At 42.0% G+C, this 18,799-nt stretch overlaps 1 protein-coding gene across 2 annotated transcripts in view; it reads left to right on the top strand.

Moving 5' to 3' along the window:
* Positions 1 to 18,799, top strand: part of ATP10B (ATPase phospholipid transporting 10B (putative)) — a 312,037-nt gene that overhangs the window by 162,122 nt on the left and 131,116 nt on the right. Inside the window, exon 1 of one of the 2 annotated variants that reach the window (XM_068277817.1) lies at positions 4,130 to 4,915. The exons of the other annotated variant lie outside the window; for it this stretch is intronic. Coding sequence (XP_068133918.1) covers positions 4,491 to 4,915 — 425 coding nt within the window. The 5' untranslated portion in view covers positions 4,130 to 4,490. Of the gene's footprint in view, positions 1 to 4,129; positions 4,916 to 18,799 lie in introns of those variants that run through there. 2 annotated transcript variants of the gene reach the window in all.

The raw sequence follows: 18,799 nt of genomic DNA, 5'->3' as shown, positions 1-18,799 counted from the left end.
AAAATTAGCTGTTTATTTCCCACACCAAAATATTACCCAAATAAAATTTTTAATGGAAAAAAAAAATTACAATTAAAAAAAAAAAGACATAAATAGTTAACTAAGGGTCTGAACTTTTTAAATGTGCATTTGAAGGGGGTATACTACGAACATTTTTTAAAATATAAGCTTGTAAATGGCGATGGACGCAAAACGGAAAAAATGCATCTTTATTTCCAAATAAAATATTGGCGCCATACATACATACATTGTGATAGGGACAAAATTTAAATACATAAGTTTTAATTATGGTAGCATGGATTATTTTAAAGCTATAATGGCCGAAAACTGAGAAATAATGAATTTTTTCAATTTTTTTGTTATTAATCCTGTTAAAATGCATTTATAAAAAAATAATTCTTAGCAAAATGTACCCCCCAAAGAAAGCCTTATTAGTGGCAGAAAAAACAAGATATAGATCAATACATTGTGATAAGTAGTGATAAAGTTATTAGCGAATGAATGGGAGGTGAAAATTGCTCTGATGCATAAGGTGAAAAATCCCCGCTGGCTGAAATAGTTAAGACAGAAATCCAGTGTAATTTAAAATAAGTGTCAGGGACACTGAGGCAGGGGTCACACTTGAGTGTTTCCGCTGACAAATCAGTCTTGTTGGCCAACAGCTAGCTGAGAGCATCTGTCTGTCGGCAATAGGGAATCGCACGCAATGTGTGAAAAAAGCAGCAGTGCTGGTATTTTTTTTTTTATATTGCTTTGGAAAAGCGCACATTACTCCTGCTGCACTGTGGTTGTTCATCAGGAAGCATTATGTGCATTTTCGCGTGTTTTCTAATTTTGAGCTGCCTCACTCTCTGTTGTGATTGACAATAGCTGCAATTCTATTTACTCACCTGCTCTGCCATATAAGGATTAGGCCCTGCCCCAATTATGGAAAAACTCTATGGTGCTTTTTCTCAGCAACCCAGCCTCCAGTCCTGTAGCTCGCTCCCAGCTCTATGGCCATGGCATAATTGTGCGACATCCCTCTGAGTAGAGAGGAAATCTTGGGCCAGCTAGCTGGGGGCTGGGCTGTGGAGAAGGTAACCCAACCTCCAGAAACAATAATTTGGCTTTATTCCATAATGGGGTGGGGCCTTTGTCTTATGTAGCAATGCTTGGGAGGAACGGGGGAGAAAATGAAATTGGGGCAATCATAATTCTTTATAACATAGAGAGATAGTGTACCTGACATTAAAGCGGAATATAACCCTGCATTTCAACTTTACTCTAAAACATTATTTACAGTATATTATATGCAACCAGCATTTTTTTTTACTAGACCAGCATTGGAAGGGTTACACAGTGCTTTAAAGTTCCTGGAGATTTCTGCAGACGCATCCGAAGCTGACATAGATACATTTATGTAAACAAAATGTATCTAAGTGTTGAATGTGACTCATCTCTCTGACTGAGAAGGAGTTAGAGGACAGCCAAAGAGTGTGTAGCATTTCTCAATAGATACATATAACTAAATAGAATGTAACAATCTGAACTTCTGCATATCTCTCCACGGAACTTTAAACCTCTGTGTTTAACCCTTCCAATGCTGGTCTAGTAAAAAAAAATGCTTTTTGCATATAATATGCTGTAAATAATGTTTTAGAGCAAAGTTGAAATGCAGGGTTATATTCCGCTTTAACTTTAAATTACACTGTAATCTGTTTTAGGAATGGGGTATTTTCTAGGGTTGTACAGTTCCCCTTTAACCCAACTGAAGTAGGGCCAGGAATTGGGTATGGATAGAATTTGCCGCATCATAGGTGCCCTCTGTCTTGAACTGAGCTGGCCATTTGCATGCATACCAGTGTGTCCCAATTTGCATGTGGGATCGTAGAACCCCACTGAGGCGAGCTTCATCCCTATTGACCAGAGGTCATGCTGGGCGTTATGGGATGGAAATCTGCTAAACCCTATGCTGCACTAGTGATGAGCGGAAATTACGCTTATGCATAATTACGCATCATTTGCATTTATGCATCATAATCGGAATGTGAAATTTCAGGGAAATAGTGTAATTTTGTATATAATTGTAAGCATTCGTAATTACGCATACATTTGCACATCCTTTTGTGCCGACTTTAGCAGTGAATAGCAAAGCCCCCGTACATGCTATTGCTTTTCCTTTGCATTTTTAAAATCGATTTTTCAAAAAGTACAAGGTATTTTTTTTTCCTCCATAACATATGAAGCAATTTTGGTAGCAATAGCATGTATGGGGGCTGTGCTATTCACCACCAAAGTCAGCACGTAAATTACGCGTAAATTTAATCAACAATTTGCAATTACGTGTAGGTTTAATTGTGAAAATGTATGCAGAATTTTGCGTAATAGTCATTCGGTAATGACGATCATCACTATGCTTCACTGTATTCCACCCCTACCAGGATTCTGTAGGAGTTCCAAATTTAATTTTACCCCCAAAATATATATATAATATATAGATATATATAGATATAGATATACTGTATACATAGATATATAGAGATATAGATATATATATAGATATATAGATATATATAGATATATAGATATATATAGATATATAGATATATATAGATATATATAGATATAGATATATATAGATATAGATATATATAGATATATATAGATATATATAGATATATATAGATCTATATAGATATATATAGATCTATATATATATATATATATATATATATATATATATATATATATATATATATATATATATATATCTATATAGATATATATATATATATATATATATATATATATATATATATATATATATATATATATATATATATATATATATATATATATTATAATGTTTTTGCCTTAAAGGGACTCCGAGCAGTGCAGAAACTATGGAAAGATGCATACAATTTTGAAGCTCTCTTTCTCCTCTTTCCAACAATATATAAACCGCCGCCCTTCGCCTTTTAGTTTTCGCTATTTTTTGCAATTTCGATTGCGAAAATATCGAAAACTAAAAGGCGTAGAGCGGTAGTTTATGTGTCGTGGGAAAGAGGAGAAAGAGAGCTTAAAAACGGTATGCATCTTTTCATAGTTACTTGTATTACACAGGACAACACTTTCCCCAGTGTCAGCAGCTCCATTCAGCTGCTGACTTTGGGGAAAAGTCGTCTTGTGTAATACAAGTAACTATGGAAAGATGCATACCGTTTTGAAGCTCTTTCTCCTTTTTCCAATGACGCCTAAACTGCTGCCCTATGCCTTTTAGTTTTTGTTATTGTCGCGAACGAAATCGCGTTTGCTGCGATGTCAATCGCGAAAATAGCGAAAACTAAAAGGCGTAGGGTGGCGCTTTATATATTGTTGGAAAGAGGAGAAAGAGAGCTTCAAAATAGTATGCATCTTTCCATAGTTTCTGCACTGCTCGGAGTCCCTTTAAAGAGGAACTGTAGTGAAAATAACATAATGAATACAATGTCTTAGTTTTTACAATATTCATTTACAGATTATTTAGTCAGTGTTTGCCCATTGTAAAATCTTTCCTTTCTCTGAATTACATTCTGAAATGTAGCATTGGTGGTGACATCTTTAGTTCTGTCAGGTGATCTGTGCGGAATGTTCGTTACTGAGAGTTCTTTGCACAGAGGGAGTTGAAAAAAAAAACGTTATTTCCCACAATACACCAAGGATCACAGAGGGCAAACTGTCAGGACCATGGTCGTGACCTCACACTGTGGGATGAGTTTCACCACAATATCAGCCATATAGACCCCCTCTGATGATCAAGAAAAGGTAAAGATTTCTCGTGGGAAAGGGGGTATCCGCTACTGATTGGGATGAAGTTCATTCTTGGTTTTTAACTTTATTGCTGCCTTCTTCATAAGACTTTGCGCAACATCTCCTATGTCCTATTACGTACAAAAAAAAAAAAAGGTTTCTTACTTAGCCAGTATGCATCCTATTAATATACAATCCAAGTTCAAAGTGCAGCATCACGTGTAGGTTGTGACGCTTCCCAGTGCTCTGTAAAGGTTTCATAGACTTCCTCATTGTGTTTATTATAAGCTGGCACATGGCATTATGCCATTCCATTGTCTTATTGCTTATTAGCATAGCAATCAGGTGAGCAGGTCATCCTCTGATTACAGTGAAGTGTAGAGAGAGAGAGAGGCTGTAGGACCCAGAGGCAGATGTCCTGCCGTGCTCGGAATAACTGGTTTATGAAGTGACACATAGGTAGCTGGAGTGACGTCTGCGGCCAACAGGTGTACTTTGAAAGAAGTGAGCAAGGAAATAGTCTGCTGCTGCTCTCAGCACCCGAAGGAGCTTGTACTGTGCTGTGGAGTTTTCGTTTTGTTTTTAATTTTTTATTTGAAGTAAAGAAAGGGTCAGGATTGATCTTCACTTGGAGCAGCATGTTGACTCAGGAAACTGCCGGCTGTCCTGTCCTAGGAAGACTCTGAGTAAAGGTTGACTTTACCGTCCCCTCGCTCCACATGTCCGCATGCAAAGAGATGGCTTCTTTTACCGCTGAACTCTGGGAGCGGGTAATCCGGGGACGCCGGAAAAAAGATGACGGCATAAGGTTCATCAAGTCTAATTTGCTGTTTGAGGGACCAAAATGGAAGGAGAACCACAACAGTGTTTACCAAACCAACAACATCAAGACCACCAAGTACACGTTCCTCTCCTTCATCCCCAAGAACCTCTTTGAACAGTTCCACCGCTTTGCCAACCTGTACTTTATTTTGCTTGCCGCACTTAATTTCGTGCCAGTGGTCAACGCCTTTCAACCAGCCATAGCCATCATCCCCATTTGTATTATTTTAGCCATTACCGCAATTAAGGATTTATGGGAGGACTTTAGGAGATACAAGTCGGACAGGGAGATTAATTACATGCCATGCATGATCTATTGCAAGTAAGTACTTTATATGTCAAGTTATTGTATAGAATTTATATTTGTTTATTTCACTAACTGATCTAGTATCGACCTGCTTTTCTGTGTGTTCCATAATAAATACAACTAATAGCATCTATTGGTGGCTCTAGTGGATATTGTCAAATGTCCTTTCCGCTGTCATAGGCCTGGAACCCACTAGGAATTGGTGCCGCGCTTTAAAATCGCTGCAGCGCTGTGTGCAGTGATTCCTACAGCAATTGCGCTCGTATTTCCTGGTGATTTAAAGTGTTGTACAGTAAACTAAACAGCCCTTCCAATTGGCGATTTGTGTGCTTTGATTTTTACAATAAACTTTTTTTATACTTACCCAGTGTCGTATACCGGGTAAGTGTAAATCGACCCCCCAAATTGCTGCAAAATCGATTTTCAAAGCAATTTTGCAGCACTGCTATACACAGCATTGAGCGCAAAATGCGGCATATCCTACAATTGCAATGACCTTTAATCGCAGTCGCACTAATTGGTTCCTCACCATTCACTTTCATTGGCAAAGCGTTTTGGTGAATCGCCGGTGATTGTCAAAGATCCCAGAACGCTGCCAAAAAAAAATGCCCTAGTGGGTCCCAGCTCATACAATGATCGCAGATGTTGCATCTGCACTAGGTTCCCTGGGCCTGAGGGGCCCACATGCGATCCTTCCATACTCGCTTCATTAGTACTTAATTGGTGCTGAAGTTAGTGGTAATTATCACCTTTGCCTGTGTGCTTTGAATAGAGGTAATCCTCTATAAATCATTCATTCCCTGTGCTTGTACCTCTATCTTACATTGGCTATCCTTGAAATGCAGATTGCGGTGATCTGTATTATGTTGTCATTTTACGTACAGTGCTGGGGGGGGGCCTGCATAGAATTTGCCACGGGGCCCACGGCTTTATCGGTGCGCTACTGCAAGGTTCGGTTTAGCCTACCGCCAATTTATCTTTGATTCCAAAAGCGCTAGGTTAATGAAAGTCAATGACGGTGAACCTGCAGTAGAGATTGTGATTTCTGAAATTGCGATCGCAGTGCCTGCACCATTTTTGGGGGTGTTTGCGCTTCATTACAAAGTATAGGATAATTGCAAAATAACTTTTCAATCCTTGTACAAAACTATTTTGCAGCGTTTTTACCACCCAAAGCCACTTGCTGTACCCATAAAGCCTTATTGAAATCACAAATCTCAGTCGCTATTCAAATCTCAAGCACAAAAATTCAAACATGCTTCAGAATCGTCAGAAATCACTCTGGAAAACGCTGCAAGCGATTTGTGAACCATGTCACACTGGGGTCCTGAGTATGCGCTTCTCTGATAAATGTTAGCTCTTGTGCCTGTATTAATGGTACCAGAGGACAGCTAGAGTAGTTAGAAGCATTTACAAGAACGACGTGGTGGAGCAGGTTAATCGGATTAATCAGATTAGGGTTAGTGTTGCCGGATTAGGAATAGAATTGTTGGAAGGAATTTTATGTCATATTTAATATATCTGAATACATATGGATCTATACAACTGATCCTTTATTAGTGCATCTATACACATACCCATTTCAAGACCATCGCCACTCACACTAGATTAGCTAAATCTCCAGCTTTTTTCTTTTTTTTTTTCATTTTTACATTTTTTTTCTCTCTAGTTTGGGCTGGTGCACACCAGAGCGGTTCTGGAGCGTTTTTAAAAATGCTAGCTGTCTGAAAATTGCTTGGGTAATATATTTCAATGGACTGGTGCACACCAGAGCTGTTCGTTTTTTTTCCACAATCGCAAACTCGGGGGCTGCAGCATTTTTTTAATTTCTGAGGAGTTTCTGCCTCAATGTTAAAATATCGGAAAGTGGAAAGCCGCTCTGAAAAATGCTGATCAGAGTAGTTTTCCAGGTATTTTTGTTACAGAAGCTGTTCAGTAACAGCTTTACTGTAACAATATATGAAGTCTGCTACACAAAAAAATTCCAAAAAACGCTAGGCATGTTTAGAAAACCTCTCTAAGGGCCCATTCACACTTGCAAAATGCAAAACGCTAGCGCTTTTGCTAGCGTTTTGCTCTGGCGATTTTTGGTGATTAACGCAGAAAAAATCAGCATTCACACTTGGCGATTTTTTTCGCGATTATCGCTTCTGTAGCACTGAACGTGATCACCAGAAAATCACCTGAAAATGGTGTAAGATACAAATTTGTGTTAGGCGATTTGTGTTAATCACTGGCAATTAACGCAAATCACCCAAGTGAGAACGGACTCATAGAGTATTATGGCACTAGCACTTTAAAAGCGCTAGCGCTTGAGCATTTTGCCGAAATCGCCGGCAAAACGCTCAGATGTGACCGGGGCCTAAACATGCCTAGAATCGCTCTGAAATTCTGCTTGAAAAACCTCTAGCGTTTTGCGTATCTGCTAGAGGTTTTTGGTGTGCGCTGGGCCATAGACATAGTAACCTAATCCTGTAATTCTTAGTGAGGTGGATAATTGGTCAGCGCTTTCACCGTAGCGCTAGAGCCCCAAGTCCGAATTCACAGTTTCTTCCCACAACTCAAAAATACATTGGTATGGCTGGAACCCACTAGAGCACTTTTTTGAGCAATTAGGGATTGCTTTAAATCACTACTGAATTCCCTAAATGCTCTGCCAATGTAAATGGATGTAATAAATTCCACAGTAGCGATTGTGATTAGCAATATCACAGTTGCAGGACATGCAGCATTTTGGGAGCGTTTGCACTCCAATATAAAGTATATAAGCGCTGACAAATCACTCATGAATTGCTACACATAGCGATTTGTGTGCGATTTTAAATGACTGTAAACTGTAAAAAAATGTATTCTGATTTGAAAGAGCCAATGAAAATTAAAATCGCTAAATGCAAATTGCGATTACAAAAGCTTACACTTTCTTAAAATTGCTACCAGAATCGGCATAAAACCGAATAAATGAAATCGCTTACAAAACTCTAGTTCAAAAACGCGAGCAATTGCAATAGTTGCAGGCTGTAGGTAGAACTGGTTAATGAGATGCTAATAATTCTGGTTTACAGATAAAATTGATGCAAATCGTATGCAGCTTTTGTAATCAATGCAAATATGCAGCTTGTAATTAATGTAAATTCCATGCAGTTTGTAATTGGGCCAATCAAATGCAGGTCCTGCTGATTCTGACTGACCCAGTTTTACGGCCCTTTTCCACTAGCTGCGATTCTATTCGAAAATTGGTCCCCAAATTCTGTGGATAACTCTTACAACTACCACTGATGAGTTCCTCCAATCATCTGTAGGTTGCTTCCTAAGCTATGTACATACACCAGATGGTTTTTTTTTTGGCTGAGACAATCATTTGTGGTTGTCATGAGTTATACTACTGTGAGTATTAAGGTCTTCCTACCGTAATAATGTGGTTGGCCTCCTCTCTACCATTTGGTTGTTTCATTTCATACTCTGCCAACTGATCTTGTTGTTCCCCTTGCAAGGCACCTTCCACTCTTGCTCTCTCTCCCGTTTCAGCTGAAGTAAACAGGCTGCTTGGCCAAGAGTGGTTTGTACTGTTTGGGTCCAGAAATAATCATGCGAGTGACAGCAATCTAGCATCTGTGCATAGCTTTAGTAGATAAATGAGTTAAAGTATAACGCCTTACAAAATTTAAAAATGGGGGGGGTGTAGGAGACTCTCTCCCTGCCCACCGCTCCCCCTGTTCTCCTCCACCCCCTCCATTATAGTCTAATGTGCTCCCAGAACTACTTCCGGGTGAGGAAGGATGGTGAGCACTGCGCAGGCGCTTGATCGTGCACCCACAAGCGCTCTGCACACCGACCCTCCCAACCCAGATGTAGCTTCAGGGATATGTTAGACCATAACAGAGGGGGACGGAGGAGAACGGGGGGAGCCGTGGGCATGAGCCTCCTATACATGCCTGCTCCCCCATTTTTTTTAAATTTTGAAAAGGGCTAAGGTATCCTTGCAGTAATGGTCACCCAAAATGAATCCTGTTTTTATACAAGCAGACTGCTGAGCTATTTTCTGATCAGCATGTTCTGCTCTGTGGAAAGGGTAGCCAGGTACTGGCATCTGTGGTGATCTATTATGAAAGCAACCAAGGATGTTTAACCAGCATGCCTAATTATTATCAAACAAGCAATGGGTGTCAGTGGGCAAAGATGCCCAAAACCATTATTGACAATCATTTTTAGTACCCTAAAGCTGGGTAGACACGTGAGATTATGGTCGCCTGGCAGGAATCGGGGCTGAGGCCTTACAGATGTGATCTGTCACTATAGAGAAGGGCAGAAGGACACTGTATGGTGGTTCGTGATGGAAGGAGTGGAGTGCAGTAAAGAACAATACCATCAGGCTGCATTTGGGCGAGATTGTCCTATTATCCTGGCTCTGGGTTGCAGTACACACACCAGATTCTTTCCGGAGGAGGTCTTTAAGCGGCCACCTCGGCTGAGTTTAACCTAAAGTGTATATGAACCTTTTAAGTTGCAAAGGCATGAGAACTTTTAGGCGGGAATCCTACTATGCACTCATGAAGTTTGCTTTCAACATGTTTTGTTTTGCTTTGGCATGCATAGGAGGAGCAATCTCTCAGGCTGGTTTTCACACTTGCCCTGGGATCACCACACAAATCCGTAGATCATGTGACCCTGTGGCACAGTGCACCAACATGGTCATATGCATAGGCCCGTCCTCCTTCCTTCATGGTTCACTGATGTACTCCCTGCTGGACAGGAAGTACGGCACCGGGATTCCCATCAGTCCGTGCATGTGCACTGCGTCCCCCCATGCTCCCTCGTTAACACTTACTGTCGACATAAACTTGCATTACACAGCATAATCCGTGCAGTAAGCACAGATCATGCGGTAACACAGGGATGACTGCTTGACTACTTCCAGCGCAGCACAACGCATCGCATAAGTATGAATGTCGCCATAGACTATCATTGCCCCTTGTGACAGAGGAGCGGTACTGCATGGCAACATAACACGGTACAGGACAGAGTGTTTTATTGTCCTATCTAACCATGGTGTTTCTGAAATGGATATCATTGTAGTCACGTAGAGAGCCTCTTTGTTATTTTTATTCCTAGAAGCAAAAAGAAATATATACTCCTTAACTCTGCAGTTTTCTAATTAACAATAGTCTCGAGCATTTTCTGCTTTTGAAATCAAATACTTCTGGTTCTCAGTCGTGCCCACTTTGCTGCAATGCTTTGTGGGAACCAGCAATCTGTTTTACCACTCGTATCAGTTATTTGTGTGTGGCCCAGGGATGGTCGTAGTCAGCCAACTTCGCTACGCTGGAACTACGCGTATTTTTACGCAATCTACGGCTCCGAAATTAGCCACTTCGCTACGTTAGCATACCGTAGACTACGCATTAAAATACGCAAGCTTCACGTATTGCGTAGCGTAGTTGATGCGACCGCTTATGCCCTTATGCGGAAAAAATTTCCGCGGTAATCTGCTAACTATGCGCATACACAAACTAATATAAGCATACATTCCAACATTTTTTTTTCACACGTTGCCAATATAGGCTTGACCCTATAGCACATAAAAAGGTTTGTTAAAACCAATTTCCCCTAGAGCAGTCCTGTTGTTTGAACCGCTAAAGGGATTTGCTTCCACAAATGATGTCGACAGTGTTTGCACAAAAGTTTGCACAAAGATTGAGCTAGAGATTTGCATTCCCAGGGTCAGATAAGTGGATATGTGTTGCAGGGGTCTTTGCTGATCCCCCCCAAGAGCCACAGTTGTGCTATTAGCTTGGGGTGTAGCTATCCCACAAACCTGCCACTTAGTTTGATACTGAACAGTCTGGGTGCGTCTCTATGTGGCAATCAATACTGTCTGTATGACGCTATATCAGCCTGCTCCATATTGTACATACAGGCTGATACATGTGTCAAAATAAAGTCCCCATAGGGGACAACAAAGCCTTCATAGAAGGTGACTGGGTAGGAATATGATAACCACAGGGTGTTATGAGCAGTGCAATATAGATGCCAAGATCGTGTCACTCAACAATTGTTTCACCTCATAGAAGGAGGCGTTGTCAGGAGTTTGTGATAACACAACATTCATATATACAATATATTACAATATATACAGCCCTCCACCCGACCAACAAAGATTCCCCCAGCAACCCGCTCAAGTCAGAGCTTCAATGCGGAATTGTATGCGTATAAAGGGCAATAAAATTTCTGCGCATGCGCAATGACCCATATATGCAGTTACCGCACGCGTAGTTGACTTCGCAATACATACGTCAACTACGCGTAGCGGGTGAAGCTGCGCATAGCGGGACTACGACTACGCGGAAATGCGTACGTGTAGTTCTTAAACTTCGCCTACGAACTACGATGTTAGTTGCGTACTACGATGCGTAGATTCGCGCTGGCGTAGTTTACGAGCAACCCTGGTGTGGCCACCTACAGGATATAGGGTCCCGGCTCAATTCTACTGCAGTTGTCGTTCTCATCTCTAGGCTAGAGTTAGTGGTTACCGGCACTACCCTGTGTTTGTTTTTTTTTTTTTGCAGGACACTGATACATACCTCTGAATCCTCTCATAGTGTTTATGACCGCCAGTAATATACGGAAAGCAGGAGTATGGTGTTAAATATTAACAGCATGACATAATGTATGTTTAAACAGATTTTAGCTAGACACTTTTTTTAGACAACCCTGATTGTTTGAAGTAGGGGTCAGGCCGGTGCGTATGACGGTCTATCCCAGTAATGCCTGGAGATAAGAAAATGACTGTTAGCTATGAATGGGAAATAAATACAGTAGAATCCCTTTATAGTAAACTCCGAGGGGCCAGGCAAAGTGGTTTATTATATCAGCAGTTTACTATATCAGAAATGGTCATACTGGAGCACATAAAGTATACGTTGGTACTGTATCTTAATTCAGTCAATAATTGGGAGTCCTTTTTTTCTTTCAAATGCTTTAGCAAGCGAGCACAGACACTGTCTAAGCTAGATCACAATGTCCAGTCTTCAACTATGAAAGGATTTGCATGCAACAATCCAGTACTTATAGTGTGCTCCTCTGTCCACATTTCTGTGCAGCCTGAATGATGCTGTATCATTGCAGCCATGCACAAGCAAGTTACAAATGACAGGCAATTCCCTCAGTAATCAGGCAGCAGCTTACACAGGTAGCATAGATCTCACCAGCTGGGGCTGTTGAGGTAATCCGCGCAGGCCCAGGATAGTGTGCAGATTGCGAGCGGGCTACAATTTTCTGCCAGCCTGCCCACTGACCACAGCTCAGGGGTCTCTGACTGACATATGAGACATGTGCCAACCCACTTTCCACTATAGCCTAATACAGAATACCTCAGGGGCTAAAAAAACATGCATTTTAGTAAGGGAGCTTTTAGGACCATTGTAGTCCCTTACACACTCCAATGAGTTCTGGTTCACCATGAGCTTGCTGGTTAGTCTGTACCTCTCGGTGTTTCAAGTCCTACTCCATAGAACCAAATTAATCCATGCCATGCACTGATGAGGAGCAACCAATCCGAAACAGTCTGTATGCATGTTGGATTATTATGGCTCTGTACTAATTACAAGCTGACACATCATTGCATTCCAGCTGATCTGGAGGTGTGTTTAGCTTCTAAGGGCAACAATGGTTAATTTGCATATATTCAGCCGTCATGCACTGGGAGACATCTCAAGCTCACTCCAACCTGAATTATCGCAAATACTTTCTGTTTTAAAAAAGCAAACTTTTGTTTTCCATGCACTTTAGTAAGGGGGCTTTTTGGACCATTGTGTAGCCCCCTACACACACCAATGAGTTCTGGTTCACCGTGAGCTTGCTGGTTAGTCTGTACCTATAATAAGAATGAAAATATATATATATATAGATATATATATAGATATATAGATATATATATATATATATATATATATATATATATATATATATATATATATATATATATATATACACACACTCACAGCTATGACACATGGCACAAGGCCACAAACCTGCAGTCTAGTCATCGCGGTGCTTAAAGTAACTCATCCGTCTTGTTTGTTTGACACGGCATTAAACAGTCAGGTTAGCAACAAAAGTATGCAAAGTATTTCAGGTGATCGTGCATGGCTGCAATGAAAGGACCGTGTGATTTTCAATATAATGTCAGCACTGAGACAAGGAGACCAACTGAAGGAAGTCTTGTCAGTTTGTCAGCCATGCATTCCTGTACAATGGGACGCCTATATGAAATGCTGCACAGAAGGGATGTGTTTGCACGGTCCACATAGCAACCAGTCAAGCTTAAGCTGCTGTTATCCTATAATGAGATAGAAAATGAATAGCTATGAGCAAGGCAAATAAAGCTTAAAGTGTAGCTGAACTTTTTTTTTTTTTTTTTTTTTTTACCGAAGGTATTTGTACGTTTCTCTCCTGGAACATAGTTAGCGGTGTACCTTTACTTTGTCTCTGTGAAGTCCCCTTTCAGATATATTCAGATTATCTGTTTGTAATTTGCGCTTTCCATGGTCAGCTGACTGTCAGCCATTGGGATTGCACGGCGTGTGATGATATATTTCATGCAGCAAGTTTCTTTCTTTTTTTCTCCTGCATGCCGGGACACTACGCACTGTACACAAATATACAAATATCTGTTGTGGTTTTTTTTTTTTTAATAATAGTAATTCCCAGAATTAAGCCTCGCCCAGACATTACATGTTATTCAGATGTGCAAAGCATAATCTGACATAATGCAACTTTTTTGGTATTCAGATCCATACCTGTTTATACAGTACATGCACCTTTGAAAAAAAAAAATCCGATACGGTTTGATTTTAAAACTCGCCGAAAACCATGAAGGGGTGCTAATGACATGCGTTACCGAGGGGGACCATTCCATGGCCAGTGCAGCCGCACGCATTTTGCCATCTGCTGCACAACTCGGACGATTACAGCGTGTGTTCCCTGCCTCGCTTGTGCTTGCATGTCACCTGGCTCAGCTATCAGTATGTACATCTGGCTGAGCCACATACACGCCTCTGGATGGGAAAGCAGAAGCCAGGTGCTTCTGGCATCACTTTATTCCCAGGGAAGAATTTGTGCTGGGCAGGTTTTTCCAGCCAGTCCAATTGATGTTTTCCTCCAGCAAGTCCTCTGGGCTGTCAGTGCAGTCCTGGAAGCACCCTATAACTAGGCTTTGTGCAGTAATAAAGTGTTCGCCGAGACTGGCCCCAGGAAATAATCCTGTCTCCTTTCCCACCATGACCGGGTAGAGGCGAGAGAGGCTCCAGCCACAGGGCGCAGTGTAGGAGAACTACACTCAGCTCAACTCACAACTCACTCAGCTATTATTCCCCTATTGTGTTTCAAGCAGAGAGAAATAAGAAAAGGGGATACATGGCAGTGACTGCAAGCTAGATAACCAGAGATGAAGATGGTGGGGGCCCTGGAGTGCCTCTTAGTCTAATAGCAATCAGGGTGTGACAGCTGGGGATGGGAGGGATGGAGGGGCGCACTTTGGTGTGTTAGCCTTGGGTGTGGGAGGACCTTGTCCCACCTCTGTTTACCACTGTGAGGGAGTTTCCCCCTATTCATGTGCAGGACATTACTGAGGGCAGGTGACTGAACTGGACATTACTGAGGGCAGGTGACTGAACTGGACATTACTGAGGGCAGGTGACTGAACTGGACATTACTGAGGGCAGGTGACTGAACTGGACATTACTGAGGGCAGGTGACTGAACTGGACATTACTGAGGGCAGGTGACTGAACTGGTCATTACTGAGAGTGGGTGACTGAACTGGACATTACTGAAAACTAGTTAATGGTGCCGTGGAATTAGTTACTGGTAATAATTGGTGGGGTTAAGAGGGAAGACGAGTGGTAGCAAGCTTCTGGTGCTGTGGTTAGGCATGATTAGGTTGGGCATGGTTTTCCAGCATTGTTTCTCATTATTTTTGTATTTTTTTTTTAACTTTATCTCAGGAGACAGATGACAACCTTGCACTTATATAAATTCCAAACGTTACACATTCATGAGTTTTTTTTTTACTCCCCAGCATTGTTAAAAATCAGCATAGTCTGACAATGGCATAATTACAATTTATGTAAAACTTGCCCCCCCCCCTTCCCCATGTTCCCTTGGTGCCCCTTGTAGCCTTGGGGCCCATCTCATAAGAGTCCTAAAACAAGTGTGGCCTTCATGATCTTCACACCCATAACAACGTAGCCACAAAACAACTGATCTGAAGTACCCTGTATCGGAAGAAAAGAAGATTAGTAGTTAGGGCCCTCCACACCTCTGGGGCCCCTTGATTGCAGGGACTGCTCCCCTCTATTTACGCCCTTGTATTCTGAGTATTATTTTGCTCCTCTGAGAAGGTGTTAGCGTGAGGTTAGAAAACACTCACAACTCAGGTGTCACAGGAATGTTTTAATACATCTGGGCTGTTGTGTTTACAGTTTAGAAGTGATCTTTAGTCTCCAATCAGCTGATAAGTAATGTTCGTCATTGCTGTAATTCATAGTCTTGAAAAGCAGGATTCTTTTTGTATCTTGAGTCCATTTCTTTGAACTGGAGAGACACTTATCTAGCGATGAAAAGAGCAAGCACTTCAGTACACCTCCACACTCCCCTGCACTTTGCTTTGGCAGGAGATTGTTATGCATTACAGACTTCCCTTTGTTTGAACTGATCTTATCCCATGATGTATGGATTAGTTCATATGAGGGGGATATTTGCAGGCAAAGGGTAAAAACATTTATCAGTTTTCTGTGATTCTGTAGCAGGTTTATATAGTTTACCGCCGATGCTTCCCTGCATATGGTAAACAAGGCCAGAGCTACCATAGGGGCAACCTGGGCAATTGCCCCAGGGCTCTGAGCCAGCTGCCAGCCCCCCCAGTCTCCCCCAACTTTATTGTAAACAAACAAGAGGAGACAGGACTGGGCACAGGATTGAGGATACCGGCCTTTAATGTATACTGCACTATGTTACCTTACCGCCATTTCGCGCCACATCATCATGTTACAGGAAGGCCAGTACACACACGCCCAACCACCATCTCATCTAAGTACTTCGTGGTTGTGTGTGCGGCATCACACAGCCTCCCCTCACCCTGCCCATGCACCAACATCAGTACTGTGTTATAAATAAGTTTTCATAGCGACTCCCATAGAAGCTCTCCACTCTACACCCCCCTCCCACTGTATACAATTTCCTCCATCTGCGACCACCTGAGCTTTATTGTGGTCCCTGCCCCCGCAACGTTTTCGTCAGTGTAGCGACTCGCCCATCTCGGCTAGCATGCTCCTCGTGGCTCCATGTTTTCTTGTCTTCATCACTGCTGGCTGCCTCTTCTAAGTGACCACGTGGCTTATTAACTAATAACATGAGCCGAGTGGCGGCAGAGGAGAAGCACCCCTATGAGGATGAAGACGGGAATGCACAAAGCCATGCAGAAGCACCAGCCAGGACAGGCACTGGTAAAAATTCTGCAGGGGACCTGATGGGGGGTAAGTTGGGGTTGAGACTTGTGGTGGGGGACCTGGCACCTAACATGGGGGCATTGTGGGAGGAGGGGTAGTTGGGGGGGGGGGGGGGGGGAGCAAACCCTAATGCCGCTTTGGGCTGTCACAACAGCCCCCAGGTTAATTTTGCCTGGGGGCCCCATTGTAAAGAGACCTTACTCTGATGGTAAATAGAGCATGTTTTGGCGGAAATGGTAAATAGAGCATGTTTTGGCAGAACCCCCCCCCCTCCCCCCCCCCCCCTCCCCCCCCCCCCCCCCCCCCCCGAAGAAAGCTCTAAATACTGCTTTACATATCTTCGAGTCCTTTCTGTTTATAGAGTGTCCTTAGTCTTCACCTATGCGCAAGGATCCCCTATCTCCCTTACTATAAATTGTTGACTTTTCACACTAAAAAACACAGGGGTCCTATAACAAGTGTAGCTAAGATGACTCCTTTCATCTATATGGCTATGGGTTTGAAGGGGGAAATGCAATTCTTGCATTTTTCAGTTTGTATAGCTGGCCCTTATAGGTATCATAAAAACACAAATTGTAAATTGGAATGTATCAAAAACGGACATGACCAAAACTTTGCAAAAGTACAAAAAATAGATTTATTACTTGAAAGGAATCACACACGATCATGAACACACAGTACTATCGAGAAGAAGGACACAAAAAGCAAGGTTCCTTTATAGGTGGTTATGTTCCTTAGCTATCACCCTAAACTAAAGCTTGCTGCCACATTTTGTAGTAATTGTGGACAAAGCTGTGGCGTCAGGAGTCGGTGGTTTCATAAAATGAGGAGTCAGAGATGGAGTCAGATGATTGTTGAACCCACTCCATAGCCCTACAAGGGCTGTGGAGTCGAGGAGTCAATGCAATTTTGGGTACTTAGAGTTAATCTTTATTTTCATAAGGAGTTGGAGTCAGATGATTTTTGTACCGACTCCACAGTCCTGGTTGTGGAGGATACAGCAGCCTTCAGGTATTGCCTTCAGCATTTAATGTCCAGTATAGCAACGTGTCAAGCTGTTGGTCATTGCAGGACATGCATCGCAGTTTAACGCATCATCCTACCTTCTGTTCTTTATATTTTTATTATATTACTATGCAGCTGTGTAAAAATCAGTGTAATCATACCTGTAACGTGCTTTTCATATAGGCACATTTCAAATTACGGATGATTTGTGAGTGGAACCGGAAATGATCCAAGCAAATGAGTCGATGGTTTATAATGGTTCTTTTGTCATCTCGGTTACTTCATGGTTGGATGAATGTCATTGAGATGAGTGGCTGAATAGCCTGACTCAGTGCCATTTGCTGGTGTGTGTTTACCATGCAGGAGGTGTATGCTCACACACGATGACAGCAATAGCTTCCTCAGGGCTAGGACAATGTTCTACATGTCCCAAGGCAGAATGAAATTACCCCCACCATGCAGCCCCCTCCCATTTTATTTGCTAACCCATGTCATTATAGTCTTATAGCAGCCTAGAAATACACACTGAACTACCAATGAACCAGATAGAGACTACATGTGCCCTTACTGCTCGCTCCTGAGACAGGTGCCTCTGCTGCCTACCCCTTAGCCCATGGAATCATGGAGGCGGCCATATTTATTTCCTTTTGAACAATGAACATTGCCTGGCTGTCCTGCGGATCCTCTGCCTTTAATACTTTTAGCCACAGACCATAAACAAGCGTGCAGATGTTCCATCAGCTGTTCTGACTTAAGACTGACTAGATTAGTTGCATGTTTTTTTCTGGTGTGTGATGATTCACTACTGCAGCCAAATAGATCCGCAGGACTGCTTGGCAACTGGTATGGTGTGAATGAATTAAATATGGCAGCGAGAAATGTGGAGGCTGATATACTGGTGTTTATTCGATTTTAAACAATACCAGTGTCCGGGCAGTCCTGTTAATCCTCTGCCTCTAATACGTATAGCCGTAGACCCTGAACAAGCATGCAAATCAAAACAAGGAACACCAAGAGCCCCAATAGTGTAATATGTACTGGTAAATGGTTACTAGAGTAAATATTACGGTAATACTCACAAACCAGGGTTACCATTAGGCAACCACTGTAAAGGCAGGTGGGGAGATTTTCCTGACCCCACTCAGGAGTAAGAAGCCGCTCTCTGTAGATGAGAAAAAAAGGGGGTTCAACCCTCCACCCAGGGTGGACTCAATATTATGCAGGAGAACAGAGGCGCCAAAAGGATAAAAGAAAGCTAAATGAGCTTAAAAAACAAATTCTTGGTAAATAGATGAGGCAGTGGTGGACTTACCTCCTCCAAGTAGACACACAACGACTGTAGTAAAGACAGTCAATATATTTTATTTATGAACCCAAATATGCAACGCGTT

This window comes from Hyperolius riggenbachi, chromosome 3, assembly GCF_040937935.1.
Source record: "Hyperolius riggenbachi isolate aHypRig1 chromosome 3, aHypRig1.pri, whole genome shotgun sequence".
Classification (NCBI taxonomy): domain Eukaryota; kingdom Metazoa; phylum Chordata; class Amphibia; order Anura; family Hyperoliidae; genus Hyperolius; species Hyperolius riggenbachi.
The sequence above is the reverse complement of the archived record's forward strand: the minus strand, read 5'-3'. Positions and strand labels throughout refer to the sequence as shown.